This window comes from Anser anser, assembly GCF_964211835.1.
Source record: "Anser anser genome assembly, chromosome: 16".
NCBI classification, from domain to species: Eukaryota; Metazoa; Chordata; class Aves; order Anseriformes; family Anatidae; genus Anser; species Anser anser.
Genome location: NC_139737.1, coordinates 10,616,844 through 10,637,279, shown reverse-complemented (window position 1 = coordinate 10,637,279; position 20,436 = coordinate 10,616,844). Strand labels below are relative to the sequence as shown.

Here is a 20,436-nt window from a genome sequence, read left to right as displayed (position 1 = left end):
AGAAAGCAACATGGCAATGAACATTTTTTTCCCTGAAGCTCAAAGGACTGCTGGTAAAATGAATTTGGTTTCAAACTTCTGTGATTAAGAAATTTAACAATTTATAGAGGGATTATTTCCTGATCAGGATTATTTCCTGATCAGCTTTCTCTGTGCTTTATTTTGATCCAGTAGGAAGCGCGTTTATTCTCAGAAAAGACAGGTAGGCCACAGTCTGCCCGTATGTGCAAATATCTATGCACATGGGACAGCCACACTGCTACCCCATCTTCTGGTTGAGTCTCCTGAAACATATTGCCTCCTGGATGCTATTCAGTACTCCGTTAGTCATACTTCTCATCTTGCTCAAGAAAAAATCCTCTCTGCTTCCTATCCCCCCCCCACCACAACACAGGAGTGCCTTATAATAAGCTGTAAGGAACAGCAAAAACAGCTCTGTTAAACACATACATCTCTTTCTCCAATTTCAGCATCTCTGAAAATATAAATATTAACAGACCATTAGCTTCGTCTTAGAGCTCTGGCAAATACTCATGGCAATTGAAGATGGACAAGCATCCAGCTTAGATCCCAGAGTTAACCCCCCTTCATGCTCCTTTGGTTTGCACATAACCGCTGTTCTAAATGCTAAGACACCACACAGAAGTCCAGTAGTCTACCACTACTCAAGTGAAGGGGAAAAAAAAGCAACAGGAAAAAAAAACAACAAAATGACAATACGTACAATTCCTCCCATTGATCAAAAATACTGTCCTTATGTCCACACAACTCGATATTCCTGAACAAACCAGGCTAGCTGCTGTTTATGTAAAGTTTGCCAGCAAGCCTGTTATTAAGATAAAAGTCAAAAAAAAAAAAAAGAAAAAAAAAGAATAGAACAGATGGGAGACTTATCTGTGAGATTCATATTCTCCACAATTCAAGAGTGGCAGTATAATGCTTCTTACAGTCAGAGGAGAATTCAATCAATGTAGGTGTTTCTATAAACAGTGCGTTATTTAAATGCATAACACGAAGAATGTTTTATGGTTCAATTACACCTAAATGGACCCATTTATTTTAAACACAAAACTGTACCACTGGACATTAATAACGCTAAGGAGTAAGAAGCTGCTATTCCTACAGGGAAAAAACAGAGGCCAAACACATCCGATGCCTTTGATAAAATGTGGAGCTATTCTCTCCAATACCTGCATTATCGATTTGGATAACATGCATCTACACGAGCTCAGGCAACCACTGACATTAGACCACCTATAGCTATCTCAGCTACATACCAGCCATATTTTATTCAATTATAATATTAATGCAATCACACAAACCTTCTACCATCCACATTCACTCTCCTGTTTAAGTTACTGCTTTACATGAACAAGTACGGCTTAATTACTAGGGGGAAAAAAGTTTCCAGAATCTTGTCAGTGACACTGCTCTGGTTTAAGTTCAATTATCAGCCGCTGTGTGCCTCACAAACACTCCAAGACTCACACGCTTACTCTGAATCTTTTTTTCTAATAGGAAATGGCCAAGTCTGCATCTCAGCTCATTTGACTTTCAATGAAATCCAGTCTCCTCTTGAAAAGAAAAATATCTTTTAAAAACGACCCAACAACCAAGCTTACCAGTGCGAAGATGGTAAAAGCGTTACAGAACCAAGACCACCCCTAACTTTATTCTAAGAATTGAACTTAGTTTGTGAACGTTCAAAACAGAAAATTCAATTAAGAATTTTCACCTGCACGTTGCATTATCAAGGCAACAGTGCCACCAGAGCTTCTGGTCTCTCCCCGCACCAGATGCTCGACAGAACGTGTGCCACATTAATAAAAAACCCCACACCCACAATTCTTCCACCCTCTCCTAATCCCTCATTCATCTCAACCCAGAAAACAGACAGCCCAGCTCCCATCACTGCTGACAGTTCCACATTCTCCAGTGTTATTTCAGGCTTCAAAAAGGAAGAGAAACTTTAACACAGAAAATAGGGCAGATTCAAGTACTAGACAAACTAGATCCTATTTCACTTGGATCTGATCGTATTACAGTCCAAGGAAGGCAATGTGTTTATCTGCTTTATTATAAAATTATGTTCCACTCTTTAAATTGAAAAGACAAACTCCTGCCAAGTTTCCAATGTCTAAAGACCTACAGCAAATTAAGCAGAAAGAGCAAGGAAGAGTAAAATATATATATATTAATGTATATATGTGGCAGTATTTACTAGCACAATAAACACTATATATTCTCATACAGAGTAATTTAAAAAGATGATTGCAGACATATTCACAGCTCAAAAGTTACTCCAGCTCCCGACCACAATGGAAATGTCTGTTACCACAAATGTTTGTTCATCTACAGTCCTTCAGCTACTTCCAAAGTTTTCATGGAAGAGCTGAACTGCAATCTGTAAGTAATCTGTTAGCTATCAATCTGTAAGTAAAATGTGTCACGGCACAATTTACTATCTGCAGTTTCATGCAATCACTGGAGTGCTTTCAAAATGCATAGCACAATGTCATAGTGACATTTTTAATGCTGCCTGAATATTTATATTGAGTGTCCAGAGAAAAGCCAAGCAAATGGAAGAATTTAAGCAAACAGAATTACAGCTCTGTTGACTACAAAACTAACAAAACTTTCCCCTACAGTTTAAAATACTAGGGTCTCCTCTGGGCCTGAAAAGTCATGAGCTGATTTAAGCAAGAATCACCTTCAGGGCTGTGAAAACTTGTTTGTCTGAGATTTCTAAGACAAGCCTATCTAAAGCAACACATTTCAATGCCTCATAAATATTTTTTACATTACAAAAATAAAGTGAAAGCAAACGGTTGAACACATGGATTTATTTATTTACTTAAATTAGGTGGAAGAGCTAGATTACCAGCTCAGAAGCTTGTCATTAAACAGCCCTAGCCACCTCGGAAAGCTAAATTCTCCTACTAATACCACGCAAGAAAAATCTGTACTTCTTTATTGACTTAAAGCAGGTTTTATTGTGAGTCATAACACAAGCTGCCAAGTGAAACACAGACTTCTTTAAAAATATGAAACAATGAAGCTTCTTCAAACTCAGCAGCTTCCGAACGCCACCATAACTTTTACGTTGAGGATTACAAAAACTTGCTCCAGAGAGCTCTGCAGCAGACAGATGAGCTTTGCAGTTAAATCAATTTAACTGCTTGTTAAGCAAGTATGAACATGGAAATGTCGGACAGATGGAGCTAAAGGCAATTCACACGAAGGGCATTTGCAAGCTGCTAAAAGACACTGTCCAAGAAATAATCACAGAACTTATCTGTGTGGAAGCAAGAATTTTAGCGTTATGCTGCTGTGGGAGAAGGAGAAGAAGGTGTTACGAAAAAGTTACATTTTAATTTGGTACAATCACTTTCACTGACGCTTAATTTTTTGTAATCGAGTTACAAGTTATAAAAGCACAGCTCAGTGCTGGGCGCAGCTGGGTTTCACTAGACACTGCTGTGCAGAACCTCTCACCAGGGACGTGGTACCAGTGTCGGGCACCACTTGCTCCTGGGATCTCAAAAAGCCTCCTCCAGAAGGCAGAGCTGCTTAAGCGCTTCCACCGCATGCCTGGCTTTGAACACCGGTACACAGGAGTAGTTGAATTACAGTGCTTTAAAGAAGGATGAAGCCTAAAGTCTAAGGGGGTTAAAAGAAAAACTCATCTTTCTAGTCACAGCTCCAGATTTCTCAGAGCTTGTTCTGGAGCTCCCTCGTGAGGCTAGATGCTACACCACGTAAGCATCATCATTGCTACAATACATAACTGCAATGTCTTCGTAACCGATTCTGCTCAAAATGTGAGTATGTCCTTGTAAAAGAGATTATCGGAGGTGCCTCCTCAAAACGCTGTACACTAGCTCAAAGAGAGAAGCAGAGCTTTTGAGCTACAAGCACTGCAATCTCACAAAGACGGGGAGAAGACAAACACCCATTAAACAGAGGGAGATAAATCCAAGTGGTGCTTCACTTACACAGCTTTGATAGCCGGTACAGGGGCACCACTGACGATAATACCTCTGTCGTTACAAATCCTGACATGGAACAGCACAAACTGTTTCTATGTATAAAGAAACAGCCACTTTGTTTGACTGAAGGCTGGTAACACACCCCACTCTCTTTGGGTGACCTATTAAGTTACTCTGAGTATCCACCTGCCTCCTGCTAGTTACTCCACAAAACCTGATGGCATTACTCCATTGTCCTTGTTGCCACAAGCTGCTACATGCGCTGACACCTCCATTTCTAAGACATTTCTACAGGGCTGAATCAGTGTTTGCCGAAGTTTGCAAAATTCTTTAAACAGGTTCCACTGAAATTTCACTGCTAGTGGAAAGCAGGATCCTTCCACAAGCTCTAGAGGGCCCCCGCATGGAAGAAGGTTTCAATGCAAGATTTCCTGATAAAAGGATTTTTCCCACACTCGTGGTGAGAATTTTTATTTCTTCCACAATAGCTAAAGCTTAAAAATGAGATAGCCAAAGAAGCCTTTGGAAATAGCACAAAAGCCAAAAGAACAAGCCTTGCCTATGACAATCATATTTTACTGCTGCCAAGCCCCCACTCAGCACTTTCCTCAGTCCTTGAACAAACATCCATGCTGGCCAGCTGAGTCATCTATGACTACCTCTGCCTTGATACTGTTGAGATTACCAATTCTGCAGGAACACATTTCTATGAGAATTCATAATTGAGACAAGATTTCTTTGTTCTTGTTATGCTTTTCCAAGGAGATTCTCATCATCATCTCATTAATCCAAGAAATACTCTCAACCTTTTTCCAAGTCATGCTCTTAGGTCTTGCACAGACTATCAGCAATCAAAGTCACATCACATTAAATATTACTTCCTACAATAGGGCTTGTAGTTTTAGTAAGATTTTCTATTTTAGCGTGGAACGGATTTCAACCTGAGTGTCTCAGAACAGCCACACAGTTTATTTGGTTGTCCTTACTGAACCTGTCCTTAGCAACACTAAAAAAAGCATGAAGTCTAGAGATGCTGGCTCTTCCCACTGCATGCCTTGCTGTGTTTGCGATGTGTAAGATATCTGTCATTTCATAAGTGAAGCCCTTTACGTGTTGCATCGATTTCCCAGTAATTTTGTAGAAGTTAAAGATGTGTTCTTACTTTTCATGGTGCCCTCCTCTTCTTCCTCCTCTGCGTTTACGACCATTGTACCCAGCTGGGATTCCAAGGTGCCATCAAGTTCTATCATCGTATTGGCTCCATCACCCAGTGTGCTGACAGCTCTTATGGTACTGGTTTCATCTCCACTCGCCCTCACCATAGTACCTGAATCAGTTTCATCTTCCTCCTGTACAAAGATGTCATAAATACATTTTTATTGATGATGGTCAAATCCTGTGAAGAGTGGCTGTATTCAAGGATACTAGCAAATCTTACTAATTCAGAGATTTTGACAAATATACATGGAAACCAGTGACATTTTGGTTTATGCATGTAGATAAATAAGAGAGCACGTAAACAATCAGCAGAGACGTCTCAATACAACCAGTATCTCATTCCTGACCTGGTGACGTGTCCCTAAGTAGATTACAATACTCATTCAGTCATTTATGTTTCTATTCATGCTGCCAGTTATACCAGTTGACCTAAAACCCCTATCTCAAGTGATACAGTTCACCAAATTATGAGTTATTAGACTGCAACGGTTCTAAGTCTGTAGTGCACATGACTCCCCAAAGGAAAGTGATTACCCTATATTTCAGAACTCTGACTTCAACATTTGGGCAGTTTTACTCCTATAACATTCAGAAGCACTGAAGAAAACTGAAAAAAATTTGCAGATCTTTAAATGAAATAAGTTATCAAAGTCCAGTCTTTTTTCTTTTTCAGATAAAAATGGTTTCTTATTCTTCTATTTGTTAACAGATAATTGATATTGTAGAAATTTGAACTAATGCTGTCACAGCTCAGGAGGCAGAATATTTAAGAAAACACAAACTTCTGAAATAAATTCTGGTAGGACAGCTTTTTGGAAGATACTTACATTGGCCAGAGCAAGTAGTTTTGCTAGGCTGTGTCTCTCGGTATCAATTATGACTAGAATTTCATGAAGAGTGAGGTCAGAATTACTACAATCTATTTAGTTTCCTGGAAATGTGCACCTGGTATCCCACAACAGCAATAGAAATCACCTTCTAGGTTTAGAGCAGTGCTACTTATTAAATCTCGCAAAAAGTTTCTAGGCAGCTCACCTTGGAGCTACATATTAAAAAAAAAATAAAAAATAATAAAAAATAAAAATAAAAAATAATAATAAAAAAAATAATAAAAAAATAAAAAATAATAAATAAAAAAGCAAATGTTTTGTTGTAAGTACAAAGCTCATGGCTCTTTAATCTATATGTGACCATGGCCTTACTGGCCTGAATTAGCGCTAGAGGAAATACACAGGTCTAGCCCAAGAAGCCGTAATATTCCATTTCCATGTCATTATCAGAAAAAAGTACACCCTTCCGCGTTCTGCTGTTGTATGCCTTTTCTTTGCACTGTCGAGCATGCCTATATAATTAACTTCCCACTCTCAAAACGAATAGCAAGAGGAGGAAAAAAACTACACAAGATCTTAATGGAGGAAAAGTATATTTTATGTGGAGATGAGTGGGTGATAGGATGCGTTAAATTCCTTTGCTACACATCATTTAACAGAACAACAGCAGAAATTTCCATAGCACTTGGGAAGCGCTTGAGAACACTTTTCTGCTAGCAGGCACAGAATACAGAAGCTTCAGGAAAACACACACACCCCGACAGAGACCACTCAGCTCCACTACAGAGACACCATCTCTCAGCAACAAGACCCCAGACGAGTCAGAAATGAAGGGGAGAGGGTAGGGACAACACTCTTAGAGCCAACATCATGGCAAGGCGACCAATAAAATTACTTCCACACTGAATAAATATGCAGTCCTAAACTGGAAAACCAGATGAACAATGTATTCGATCTGTTTTACTGTGCAACATGCTATTCATGTCCAACCTCTGAAAAGGACTGCGGCATACAATGCCTTCTGTTGCCCATTTCATTTACCCAGATTGAAGCAAGCAGAGGCTCAAAAAAAAAAAAAAGTTTCAACATGCTTTCCATATTCACATGCTGTAACCATTGAACCAAGGCACCCAGGACGTAAATTCACAGCAATGCCCTCAACACTTGTCATGCCCTCACCTCATATTTCTGTCGGTTGTTCTTGTGTAGTAGAAAGTTTCTATATGGGGGGTTCTAAAGCACAACAATAGTAAAACAACATAACATACTCACAGCATAGTGTATCACAGATATTGTTTTATACTAGCAGAGCAGTCTAAGACCTCAATCTACAATAAAAAGTTTTCATTACTTCATAAAGAATATTATCCAATTATGAACCTATATTAAAGTCTTGCATATGCTACTATATAATCACATTCAATCGCAAGTCTTTAGCTACACTCTGAGCTAATTAAGTAAGCTAAATATTAGGTGGGACATGCTGACTGTCCCACTCAAATGCAAAGTTTGAGCAGAGTTCAAGCATCAGGTTAAGGAGTCATAAAGTAGAAAATTCAAGAACTAAGTCAAATCCATGGGCAATTGAACAAAATACTGAAGAAAAACAAAAAAAACAAAAAAGCAGCAGCTAAGCATTATGCAAGGACTGAGATATTGAACCTCATATACTGTTGCTACTAAATACTCACCGAATTTTCTTCATCTTCTTGATCTAGTTCACGCTGTTGTGCCTCTTGACGTTTTAGCTTGATATCCATTGCTTCATTAATCAAATCTCGCAGAATTGACACTCCTTTGGCACTTTTAACAAATGGGTGCTGCAAGATATATTAAAAGTTAGTAAGCGCTGCACCTGAACCAACATATAACAGTAGACACTGCTACAATGGCCCACTTCCAATCAAAATTAAGGCTTAACTCAATACCTTAATAAAATAAAATTAAAAAATCAAATATTCCTGTGTAACACAAGAGGGAGCCCTCCCACCCAAACAAGATCCCACTCTAAAGGCACTTACTGCTGTGAAACATTGGGCTCATTCCCCTCCCACAAACCCTACTTATTCCTTAAAAGCTTAGCTGTATACAGCCAGTTTCATAGATCGCCATGCCTATACCATTCTGAGCAATTACGTTCATTTGTGCCTCTCCTTTTTAGTGTTTTAAGAGACAGTCACTTGGCAGTGCCGATGAGAATTTGAAGGCAAAACAAAAACCTCCAGAAAGATAGGAAGCTGAAATCAGACCAGTTCTTGGGGAAGAACTGAAAAGTTGAAGTTGGCTATAAATTTAATCAGACATTAGTGAAATCTGTAGTGCATGGGATCCCCCAAGAAATGAGACCAACATCTCAACAGGCACAGCGCTGCCTACACTAGCGGCCTTCTCTAGAGTTTATGTTCTTGCAAGGAAAGGCAGACAGACCTGCAGAAGCTGCGTAGCGGTGGCACGCTGCTCGGGGCTCTTGACAAGACACTGTTTCACAAAATCCGTGAAATTGTCTGACCAGATCTCTGGTTTCCGGAATGTTGGAGGCGGATTGGTAGGAATCATGAAAATTGCCTGTAAACAGAAGAATATTCCAGATTTCCAAACGAAGTTTAAAACTTCCTAGCATAAACACACACAGATATACACAGGTGCTAAAGAACGACTGACACTTTGAGTTTGCTGCTTCTGAAGAGTTTATACCAATATTATACATAAATTTGCTCAGAAGGGACACGGAGCAACAAATCAAACTTTTCTCACTAGGTGCTTACACTTCTGTCTGAGCCATTATATGCTTCAAGAGGCACGAATCTGCCATTTTTAAGTCTTAAAAAAATGTGCTTGCATGCAAAAAAAATAACTCTGGAGAATATATAGTTGAAAATATGTTTCTTCACACCCAACACAGGGAGATGCAGCTATGTCTTGACAGAACAGGACCATGATTTTCCTTTCCATGCAGGTTCTCCCTCTCAAAGAACCGTTTTTCATTTAATCTACAGCACAAACAACTGACAGAAAATAACTCATTTTCTGTAAATTAAAAGCAAGATGGCATGTTGGCATTTTATTCAGCCAGCTACAATAGCAAATCATTTCCACAGAGCAACACATTTTAAAAGGCCGCAGTCCTCACCCTCATAGGATGAATGTCTGCATATGGTGGTTTGCCTTCCGCCATTTCTATTGCAGTGATTCCCAGAGACCAGATGTCTGCAACACAATTATACCCGATTTCTTGAATCACTTCTGGAGCCATCCAAAACGGGGTCCCTATAACTGTGTTCCGTTTTGCCATGGTATCCTGAGAAGAAGAGTAAGATAAAAATCCAGACAACGGCAATTGTATCAGCCACAAGCATTCACTAATGAATTATCGTGCTAATTATCTGTCACTTGCACGCACATATATTACTAGATTAAGCAAGACTGGGATATGGAGGACTGCAAAGGGAAATTGAAGCATGCTTACAGAAGTTAGACATGAACTGAGGCAAACAGCAAACATCATCACAGACTGTTACTTAGGTACAGCAGCTTCCAGAGGAAGCCGTGCTCTAATCTGCTGCTGTTCTAGTGTCCTATTATGTTGATGCAAAGTTCTAGAAAGCAGTTTAGAACATCTTAAAGTCTCCACAAGCACATAATACTTACATGCAGTTTAAAAAGAGAAAGTGTACACAGTCATCTTAGTTTTACTTACGGTAAGCTGTCCTGCCACTCCAAAATCTGCAAGTTTAGCATGCCCCTCTGTATTTAGCAATATATTTCCAGCTTTGATGTCCCTGTGTATTTTCCTCATAAAATGCAGGTACTCTAGTCCTTTCAGTGTTGACTGCACTATTGTGGCAATTTCCTCCTCTGTGAGCTAAAGAAAAGAAGAGTTACTATCAACCTATCAGTTGCTGAGATATAACACAATGCTGTTTCAGTCTGTATTTCCCTGAGATTTACTAATTGGCATTTAATTGCCTTCATTAAAGGTTGCCATACTGACTAATGGAAAAGTCCATATGCTTTCAGTCAGCAACCTTCAGCATTACGTAGCTGAGTTAGTTTACAACCATCATACACGTACATACACACCACAACCCTCTCACAACTTGTAATTCTTACCCTGCAATAACCAAAAGTAAGGCAAAGTAGAGCGTGCTACTCAGAATCAGTCTGGGTTTTCAGGAAAGCCAAGGTAACATCTTAACAAAAACTCTGATAACTGATTACTTTATCCAAATAACCAAAACTTGATTAATATAACCAGCTCCCTCATTTTCAGGGGAACAAAGGGCCTGCATCTCAGGTGGCAGCCCTGGCTGTGTCAGGCACTGAACACCTCATAAGAGTTATGCCCAAAAGGCAGTGCACGCGCTACTTAGCTTCCTCGAGCTGCTGGACACCCATGTTTCCCGTTTGTAACATTCAAAGGAGAAAGTACGTACAGTTTTATTTCGTAATCGAATAATATCGGACACGGATCCAGCACCGCAGTATTCCATGACTATCCACAGGTCTGTGTTCTTAAAATAGCTGCCGTAATACTTCACCACATGAGGACTGTGAAATGTCAAAAAGGAAGAAGAAACCAAAGGGTCAAATACTGATGACCAGCACAACCGAATAAGCAAAAGCAAAACACACTGCTGACTCCCTAAGCGGGCTTTAAAAATCCAGAGCTGAAGTGCCACTGAAACCCTGACCAAAAGTGTTCCAAACCAGTCTGAACTTTCACAGGGCTACTGCAGTCCTGCCAGGCCTCTTCCCTCAACCAACCTGCCAAAAAGTTGATTCAGGGAGTTAAAATGTCTGAAAATGAGTCCTACAGAAATAAGGAAGGGCCAGCATTCAGTCTCATTTAGCTCCCAGAACTGGATTAATACAAGGTCAGTACCACGGTGGGCAAGAAGGCAGGGCACCAAGGGAATGAGAAATGGACCACAGTAGTCCCTGGTAAAGCTGCTGCAGAGCATTTGCAATCAAATGGAAATATTAAATATGGTCAAAAGTTTGCTAGAAAATAGCTATGGGGTTCCTTAAGAGGAATATCCCCCCATTACCACATACACCTTGTCTCTACAGTTTCGTTCAGGAACGTGATGTATTTTAGGAATCCTGTACAACTTAAAACTCCCTCATACAGTCAGTTATCAGATTGCCAAAAAAGCAAACAACCTAACGAAGTACACTATTGTCAGAACGACCATCTGCCCTTTGGGAAAGGCAAAGCTAAAAACTAACAGAAGGAACCTTTCTGATTTTGTGGGATGAAAGTTAAAGCATAAAAGTGCACTTATTCTATTCCTTGCCAAATATTTTCTAATGAAGAAACGAAAGACCAGCAAAATCAAGAAGTCAGTGTCCCTGAATGTTTGCACAGAAAATCTGATGTTCCATTGATTCACTCCCTCTGCTGTTCATAACTGTAAAATCTCATTTTAGGACTTACACTGTTAATATTTAATTTCTTTTTAAGGAGACACCTATTAATGCTTTCCAGGTTATGCAGTAAGACTTTTCAAGAACAAATTCTTTAAAAGTTTCATTTAGTTAGCTGCCACCAGACATCTTCATTTAAAGATAGTGAGAGTGAAATGCAACAGAGTGACTGGGACCATAGCTTTATGTTGCTACTGCCAGTTACTTTAAATGGTTTTCTATGCCTGAAGTCTATCAAAATAGCATTTCTTAAGGCTAGACTCCCAGTATCAGAAGAAATTTGTATACTTTAAACTCTCAGACTAGGATACACTTTGACAGGGGGTCTTCTGCACCTCCTGGTCTTGTCTGCCTGAGCTCATATAACATCTTTTCCCACAAGAAACATGCAAAAACAACCCAGAGAGCCAAACATCAGTCCATAAGTTATTCTGAGCATGCTAACGTGAGCAGACAGCTTGTAACGCGCTATAACCCGCACAGGCAGAAAGTGGCCCCGTGAAGGACAATTCTGCCACCTAAGCAGACGACGCACATGCAAGAGTAGTCATGCATTAGTGGCTCTCATCCACATGCCTCTTAAAAAAAAAAGGAGCATAAAAAAAAGCAAAACCAAGCCCCTCTCCTAACAGTTTCTATGTCCACACCAAAACTTGTGTGTAATTCATTACCCCTCGGACATGGGAACCGCTGTGCTAACCCACAATCAAGTTACCACTGTTCAACGAGTTACGGCGCGTCGGGACAACTGCAGTACCTGCTCACACGCCTCGCTCGTTGCCGGCAGCAAGCGCAAGGTTATTTAACTTAGTTAGCTTAATGCTCTCGCATTGCAAGCTTAATTTTCGTTGTCTTACCTTTGCTTGAATTAACACTACCCAAATGGTGGGTTAACATGACTCAGTTGATACGAGGTAACTTGACCGTACAAGTCCAGCCTTTTAAAAAACATTTAAGGCAACATCATCGCTTTTATGTGATTAAATGCCAGATCACAGGCAATACTTTTCTTTACATACTGATGATAGGTTTCACAGTATACATTTACCTGTCACATTGCTGCATTATGGATATTTCCTTTATAATCTCTTGCAGGTCAGATTCCACAGGAACTTGTTTAATTGCAACAACTTGACCCGTTTCTTTATGAATAGCTTTGAACACACTGCCATAGGAACTATGAAACAAAATAGCAAACAATGAATAAAAGACCGTTTTAAAAATGCAAATGTTATGCTTTTTGCAAGTGCCTACTTTGGGGAAAAAAAAAATAATACCTCCTGCTACAAATATTTTTACATTAATTTAAATAATCGGTCCACAAGCTTGTAAACACTATACATATAACAGCATGCTGAGACGGTCAGAAAGGAGCCAATCATCATTATGCACCCATAGATTTGGAAGGGCCTTTTACACAAATCCAACCAAAGCAGCATCTCTTTCTCCAGCATACGGTACCAGCTAAGCAACAGTAAGAACAGCAGCTCTGGTCAGAGAGCTCTGCTCACTCTTGTCAGATATAATTTGTCTTATTTCCAGCTTCTTTGCTTACAGCAGCCAGGCAGAATTCCCACTCGGTTTTTCAAATGAACTGCTTAAGGTGACAAACACATCACTTACTGAGTGTTCCCAAACTGCTCTGCCTGAGCAAGTGGCACAATGAAACAATTTCCTTCCCACCACACAGATCTTCCACAAGAGGTACCAGGGATGAACTACAAGACCTCCTGAGTTCCCACAAAGCACTCCAGTTTGCCATTTTTCAACAACATTTTGACCGCCTTCTGCTGAACCATAAGCTATTGCTTGGTTTAATGAAGACATCTTACTCCTGGCAAACAAATTATTTATTCCGTTACTAACCAAATGCAGTCGTTACACTAATGCATACTTTTGCAGTAATAGGATCGTGACAAAGTGAAAAATCAAAGACCACCGAACATATATCCATTACACACATCTGCCCTTCGAGAAATGTACTTTGGGCCCACTGTAATAGAGCACATACCCTTCTCCAAGCTTCTCCAACACATCAAAAACTTCTTCAGGTTGTTTGGTTAAACTGTCTTCATCTAACTTCTTCAGCTGCCTGTATATGTAAGAATAGAGAAATTACTACGTTTAATTTTATTGCAAATGGGGGCTCTGCTGAAACAAAAGAATAAATAATGCCACTTTAGTATCTGGAAGGCTTACATAAAGTAAATTGATTACCAAATAAGTTTATGTCACATAGTTAGAAAAACAAATATTATCATTATCTAATAGCAAAAAAGGACCGGGAATTACAGAGACCAGAATTTGTTCAGGCACACAGATCTACAGTGCCTCTTTGTGGAATGCATGTGAGGATCTACACGCTGGTGGTCAATTCCAACTTGGCACTGCAGTCTCTTGTAGCTATCGAACATACCTGCAAATGTTCAAACTCTTGCATGGAAGGTAAGTACTAGGGCTGTGCAAAAGGGCACACAGTCTTCTCTGTGGTCTTATAGTACGTAAGGAATACATCTGTTGGGAGGATGCAGGCAATACCAATTTCGTTTGTCCGTTTTTAAGGACATTAGTTCAGATACTGGCTTTGTGCCTGGACATATATTAGGAAAATGCTATCAGGGAGAAAGGAAAAAAAAAAGGGGGGGGTGGGGGAGAGGGAAAGGAAACTTATCTGACTTTGAGGATCTTAACGCTGCTCGGTCTGTTCCTCTCAAATGCATTGCTAAGGGTCTGCTGAAATACCTTCTACGTATCGAGGTAATTTTAGTGCAACGTGCTAGGTACTGGGATCCTTCACTTACCAACCCCCACCCCAGTGGGACTTCCAGGGAGACTCCCTACAGAAAGCAATGAGAAAATCCACCACGCTTGTTCCAGCTCACTTCTACCCCACCGGAGAGCTGTTCGCCAAGAAACTTCCTAAAGCTGCTAACGACTACATTTGTATTTCTAAAAGATATTATAAATGTAATATGTATAAACACTAAAAATATACGAAAAGTTCTGAAAACAAACTCTTTTACTATCAAATAAGCAGCACCCAATAGCCCACGAGGAAGTTTTTGGCACAAACTACCAGAAAAACTGACCCCCACCAGAGAAACCTAGCCAAACTCCAGCTCTCACAACTCTCCAAGACCCAGAACCTTGTCAGTGCCCGTGCCTTCGGAACTCACAAGCCTCACGGCAACCAACATTTAAGATGAAATACGCGCGGCTGCCTGCAACTGCAAAAAGCTCTTACTGCTGCTGCTAAAGACCGCCACTCCAGGCACGTACGTACTAATTTTGACACTAAATATGTATTTTTTCCCCCCGGTTTCTTCATAGCCAGAACGAAAAGCCGCTGGTTGGGCCCCGGTTACTCCGTTTCCGTCCGAAGCGGTGCCCGCCTGCAGCACGAAGAATGGCTTCCTGAGGCGGAGGAAACCAACAGAAGCAGAGTCAGGAAGTGGCGAAATGCCGAGAGCAGCCGGCAGCTTCCCCGCAAAGATAAGCGCCTAGCAAGAGAACATTATCCTCGGGGAGCGGGAGGAAGGAGGGCGCGGGATGGGGTAACGAGGGGAAAAAACGTGAGCGACCACCTCAGGCACCATGCCCGAGGCGCCCAAAGAGCGGCGGTACAAAAGGCGGGTTCCTCTCGCTGAGGTTAAAACAAGGCCTACGTTATTTCGAGGGGAGGAAAAGAGAAGGTTTTGATGCCTAATTTAAAAGCCTAATCACCACACTGACGGCAAACTGCCCCGTTCCTGCCGGACCCGAGGAGCGAGCCCACCCCGCGGCGTCCCGGGGCTGGCAGCGCCGTGCCCGGACACCTGAGGCGCGGCACCCCCGGTGCTCCCCTCGCTCCCCCCGTCCCTCCGGGCCCGGTGGGGCCGAGGAGCCTCACGCCGGAGCCCCGTCCCTCCAAGCCAGCCCTTACCGGCGCGGGTTCCGCAGCTGCACCCCGTCCATGGCGCCGCGGGGCCGGCCGCTCCCTCACCGCCTCCCTCACGCCTCCATGGCAGCCCGCCGCCCCTTCCGCTCCGCCGCCGGAAGGCTCCGGGGATTGCCCGGCCCCGGCCCCGCTTCCCCGAGCCCAGCTCCCGGTGCCGGCCCCGGTTTCGCCCCAGGGATGGCGGCGGGGGGCAGCGCCAGCTCCCTGCGCCGCGCCGGTAACGAGGAGTTCCGCCGCGGGCAGTACGGGCCGGCCGCCGAGCTGTACGGCCGGGCGCTGGCGCTGCTGGAGGACGCGGGTGAGGAGGGGACCGGGCTGGGGAGGGGGGACCGAGGGGGAGCCGGGGGGTGTCGGAGCGGCGCCTGAGCCCCTCCGGTGTGCCGCGCAGGGGAGGCCGCCGCCGAGGAGAGGAGCGTGCTGCTCGCCAACCGCGCCGCCTGCCACCTCAAGGAGGGCGCCTGCCGCCTCTGCGTCGCCGACTGCTGCGGGTGAGCCGGGGGGGGCCGGCTGTGCCCCAGGGGGGCTCATCCCGGGGGAGCTTCACCCGGGGGGGGCTGCAAACTGGGGCAGTTCCACTGAGGGGGGGTTCACTCAGGGGGGCTTCACATTGGGGGGGTTTCACCCAGGGGGGCTTCACTCAGGGGGGTTTCACCCCAGGGGTTTTTCGCCTGGGGCGCTGGACCCCCACAGGTGATGCAGCAGCAGATCGCCAGCTGAAAACGCACCCCTCTGGTAAACCTTGGTGACTTACTCCACTTCTGCACCACACTGGAGTAGAAAAAGTACCGCTCGCCTTTGATTTGCAGGTGTAAAGTTTTCAGGCGTAGCCCCCAAAGCGGGTCTATGTTTCTGGTTGCCAGCCGGGAGGAGGGAATTCCCTTCTTTTCCCTTGCTCTAGTCAGTTCATTAGGGTAGAAAACAAGACAGAAAAGCTCGCTGCCGCAGGATCTCTTCCCACGGTACCGTATCGCTTGAAGTGCACATAAAGACTTTGATCCCACCGTCCGGTATTTCCTAGACCGGGCCTACTGAATGCCTTGTAGGAAGGTATCCGGGGACTTCTGCCGGGTGCCTCACAGGCTGTGTAACCTTCTTGCCCCTCACAGCGCGCTCAAGCTGGTCCCGTTTGGCATCAAACCCCTCCTCAGACGGGCGGCAGCCTACGAGGCTCTGGAGAGCTACCAGCTGGCCTACGTCGACTACAAGACCGTGCTGCAGATCGACTGCTCCATACAGTCGGCGCACGATGGTGTCAACAGGTAATGCCGAACGCTCCCTGGACGGAAGGCTCGGGAGCAGAGCAGCTCGGTCAGCGGCTGCTGGCAGCCCTGCTCCGTGTCTGCAGCGATGCCAGGAGCAAGCTGCGTCCTGAGCGCTTTAATGAAACAACCGAGGCCCCGACGCTTTGTGCGAAGGGCAGGCTTCGTCATGCTTCCTGTGTGCTAACGCCCTTAGCTCCTTCCAAGCTGCCGGTACATTGTTGAGGGCTGGGAATGTTTTCAGTGGAATTTTCTGCTTAGTCTAGTACCTATTTTAAAGAAATAATAATCTTACAAGTTCCAGCATCCTGTCCTATAAGCCTCCCTATGCTCACAGGGATTACAGGCTGCCATAGGCATTTTCTCTTCCTGGAGAAAATTCTGATTCACTTCGTTACTTGCCGGGCTTAGGAATAACCCACACATCTCTTGCCCAGCTGAGCACTGACAGCCCCAACCCTCATCCTATGGTATTTTTGGCCCTGCTATCAGGAAGATATTCCTTTCATTAATTCCCTGTCTGTGGAAGGAGCTTAGTTTAGATGCATGTCACGGCGTTAGTGGAGAGATGCTGTCCTCAGTATGAGCCAGGTTATAAAGTGACCCTGCTGGCTCGTGAGTGGCCCATCCAGCCAACAGAGCGACCTCCAGCCATCTCTTCCAGAATGACTAAAGCCCTGCTGGAGAAGGATGGTGTGAACTGGCGCGAGAAGCTCCCACCAATTCCCACGGTTCCCATTTCTGCCCAGAAGAGATGGAGCGCTCCTTCCGCAGCAGCCCCCGCCGCAGATGCGCCCCCTGGAAGCACACCGCAGGGACACCCAGGTGAGAGCACGTCCCTGGCTGTGCACAGCCCTTCAGATCAGCAGGGTGATGGCGAGCGAGGCAGCTGCCATCCCTGCTTGGTGTGTCTGCAGCCTGAGATCCCCAGAAACCTGGGCCTGGTTGCTGGTTCTGCCAGAGCCTGCTTGGTTGATGCTGGATCCTTTGATCTCTCTGTCTTGCCTCTATGTGTAGAGGGGCTATTTTCTTTCTGAGAGGCTGCTCTGATCTTATCAGTTTTATAGTGTTCTGTATTCTTTCACACTGTTTCCAGACCAGATTGCTGCTGGTGTAGAGAGAGCTCGAGCTCTGAAGGAAGAAGGAAATGAACTTGTAAAGAAAGGAAACCATAAAAAGGCAATTGAGAAGTACACTGAGAGCTTAAAGCTCAACCAGGAATGTGCAGCTTACACCAACAGGTACTCCTCAGCTCTTTGCCCAAGTACTTTTTGGCCCTTTATAAAAGCCACCATGGTACTTCATCTGACAAAGCTGCCTGATGTTTGCTCCCAGACAACTGGATAAAAAAACACACCAACAAAACACCCACACATGTTCCCCCCCAGTGCAGTCTTCCAAGTAGATTGTATAATGTTCTTTGATCAGATGCTGCAAAAAGCCTGGAGACACTCAGTTTAGGACTGCTAGGGGGGTTCTCCCTTTAATGCTTGTCTGCCAGGATTGCGTTATTCTGAGTAGTGTCTGCTGCCCCATGAATCACAGAGTGCACGCTGCTATACTCAGAGTACTTCCAAGACAAGCAGGTCATGTTCTAGACTGGTGTAGCTACAAGCCTCCACCCTTGAAGTGCTGGCTGCTCTATTTATTGCTGTAAACATCCTCTTTTTTGCAGACTGAAAAACTACTTTTCGCCCTTTTAACTGAAACAGGTGTTGAGCTGAAAAAGTAACATGTCAGGATAGGGATTGTTTGGGGACTCCAGCTTTGCGCTGTGCTGGGGTTAACTAAGATCTGTGTGCGTTGCAGCAGCAGATGCTGCTTTTAGACAAAGGTCTCTAACCAGGTCTTTGTATGGCAGAGCTCTCTGTTACCTGACCCTGAAGCAACACAAGGAAGCAGTACAGGACTGCACAGCAGCTCTGAGATTAGATCCTAAAAACATCAAGGCGTTCTACAGACGTGCTCAAGCACTTAAAGAACTGAAGGTAAGTCAGGAGTTTTTGACCAGCTTTAAGCTAGGATTAGGGACCTGTTAATGCCCTATAGACATCTAGCACCGAATGCTCTGCCATCAGATAGTGGAGACCTGTATGAAGTTGAAAGGCATTGTCCTTTACCTCAGTATTTACTGTTTGGATCTTGTGAGTTTCTCAGCATTGGGTCCTGCTTCTTGAAATGCTGGAAGCAGATAGATGTTATGCTGAGTTTTATCGTTCCACTAATACCAGGTTATAGTTCTCCTGCAGGGGTCTTAGGAATTGAAAATGTATTTCAGTGCACTAACACTTAAAAATTCTTCTTCTAGGATTACAAATCAAGTATTGCTGACATCAACAGCTTGTTGAAAATTGAACCAAAGAACACAGCTGCACTGAAGTTACTGCAAGAACTGAAGAGAGCCTAGGATAACCAATAAGGAAAGCTTTTTCTACTGCAGAATAAAGCTTTTTTCCTTCTGAGGTTGTTGCAGGGACCAATCTTAATGCAGGATGGGTACTGAAATCTACCGTCAACTGCTGCTGAGATGTAGTAGGTTCTGTGCCAGCATAACGAATGTTAAGATACATAATCTGTATCAAAGTTGATTATATGGCTCGAAGATCGTTAGAAGATTTAATGCCACTATGTAAGAGGCATATAGGTCAGCTTCCCTGGCTGAAGTCAAGGTGCCTGTAACTACTGGCCTCAGGGACTCTGCATGTGAAGTGGCTGTTCTTGCTGAAGAGCTACAAACTGAGGTGTTCTTGTTAGTCCTTATTCAGGTGACAGTTTTGCTGCATTTGTGCTGCTACTACTTAACTAGGGTTGCTGACAGACTGCTGCAGTTGCCTGAGCACTGCATACCCCTCTTAGACCCAAGGCACGGTTACTTGCGCAGGGTTGAGCATGTTCCCTCTCCTACTTGATACCTGCTGGCCCTCAGCTGAATTTCTGCTACTTAGTGTGACCAGGCAGGTGTTTACAGCAGCAGCTTTCTTTTATTTTTAATTGTTCTGCACATATAAGAAAACCACCAGTTAAGTTAAACCTGCCTTGTTACACAGTGCACTACTTCTGTGAGATTACAGGTGCTCAGGCATTTTACAGCCTTGTTTTGTTTTTTTGTTTGGTTTGTTTTAAACTTTAGCTTGTCTGTGCCTTCTGGAGCAGTTGATGCAGGATGTTACAGGGACTAGGATATGCAGTAATATCAGAGCTGAGGCCTGGCATACTATTTCAATGCATGTTTATACTTTTTTTTTTTCCTTATGGTATTGATGGCACTGACTTAAAACGGTAGATAAAGAGAGGGTTGGAGTTGTTCTATGAACTGTTACAAATGTTCACATTAAAGCCATGTTTATTTTCACTCTAGATGTGTGTTTTTTATGGAATGGAAGGTGTAGGGAAACTGGAACACTTTTTCTTACTGCTTTGCTTCATTCTGACCCCAATTCAAGCACTGCTCTAACTGCCTTGCTTTGGAAGGCAGCTGCCAGACAGCAGGCTCCAGCCATTGCTCACTCTTACACCTTGTACAGGGGTGTGGTGCTTCCACCAGTAGAGTCATGATGGTGAACAATTGACCTGAACCAGCTGCTTACAATAGAGACTGGGAGACAGAAGTTAGCCTCTAAGTCTGGGTTTGTGTACCTTTTTTTCCCCACCTTATCTCTCCCAGCCCTTAGTGCTCCAGGCAGGTGCTCCATTGAACTGAGTTTAGAAGGCAGGCATCACTTATGCTGTTATGCTCAAGTAAGACAAAGACTTATCTTAGCTTGATGCTAAGTAGC

The 20,436-nt window shown here is 43.6% G+C and overlaps 2 protein-coding genes across 3 annotated transcripts in view; one reads left to right on the top strand and one right to left on the bottom strand.

The window, feature by feature from the left end:
• Positions 1–15,523, bottom strand: part of STK4 (serine/threonine kinase 4) — a 46,369-nt gene extending 30,846 nt beyond the window's left edge. For both annotated transcript variants that reach the window (XM_083801521.1, XM_083801522.1), the window contains exons 1-9: positions 15,387–15,523; positions 13,476–13,556; positions 12,513–12,641; positions 10,471–10,585; positions 9,735–9,899; positions 9,168–9,335; positions 8,465–8,602; positions 7,729–7,857; positions 5,152–5,338 (exon numbers count right to left, since the gene is read on the bottom strand). In XM_083801521.1, coding sequence (XP_083657647.1) covers positions 5,152–5,338; positions 7,729–7,857; positions 8,465–8,602; positions 9,168–9,335; positions 9,735–9,899; positions 10,471–10,585; positions 12,513–12,641; positions 13,476–13,556; positions 15,387–15,418 — 1,144 coding nt within the window. In that variant the 5' untranslated portion in view covers positions 15,419–15,523. The remainder of the gene's footprint in view (positions 1–5,151; positions 5,339–7,728; positions 7,858–8,464; positions 8,603–9,167; positions 9,336–9,734; positions 9,900–10,470; positions 10,586–12,512; positions 12,642–13,475; positions 13,557–15,386) is intronic.
• Positions 15,465–20,017, top strand: TOMM34 (translocase of outer mitochondrial membrane 34; the record flags this gene model as incomplete). Its single annotated transcript, XM_083801523.1, has 7 exons — positions 15,465–15,699; positions 15,790–15,889; positions 16,508–16,660; positions 17,325–17,485; positions 17,757–17,901; positions 18,522–18,648; positions 18,969–20,017. The coding sequence occupies 7 exons, from the start codon at positions 15,465–15,467 to the stop codon at positions 19,065–19,067; spliced, it is 1,020 nt and encodes a 339-aa protein (XP_083657649.1). The 3' UTR covers positions 19,068–20,017.
• Between the last annotated feature and the right edge of the window lie 419 nt (positions 20,018–20,436).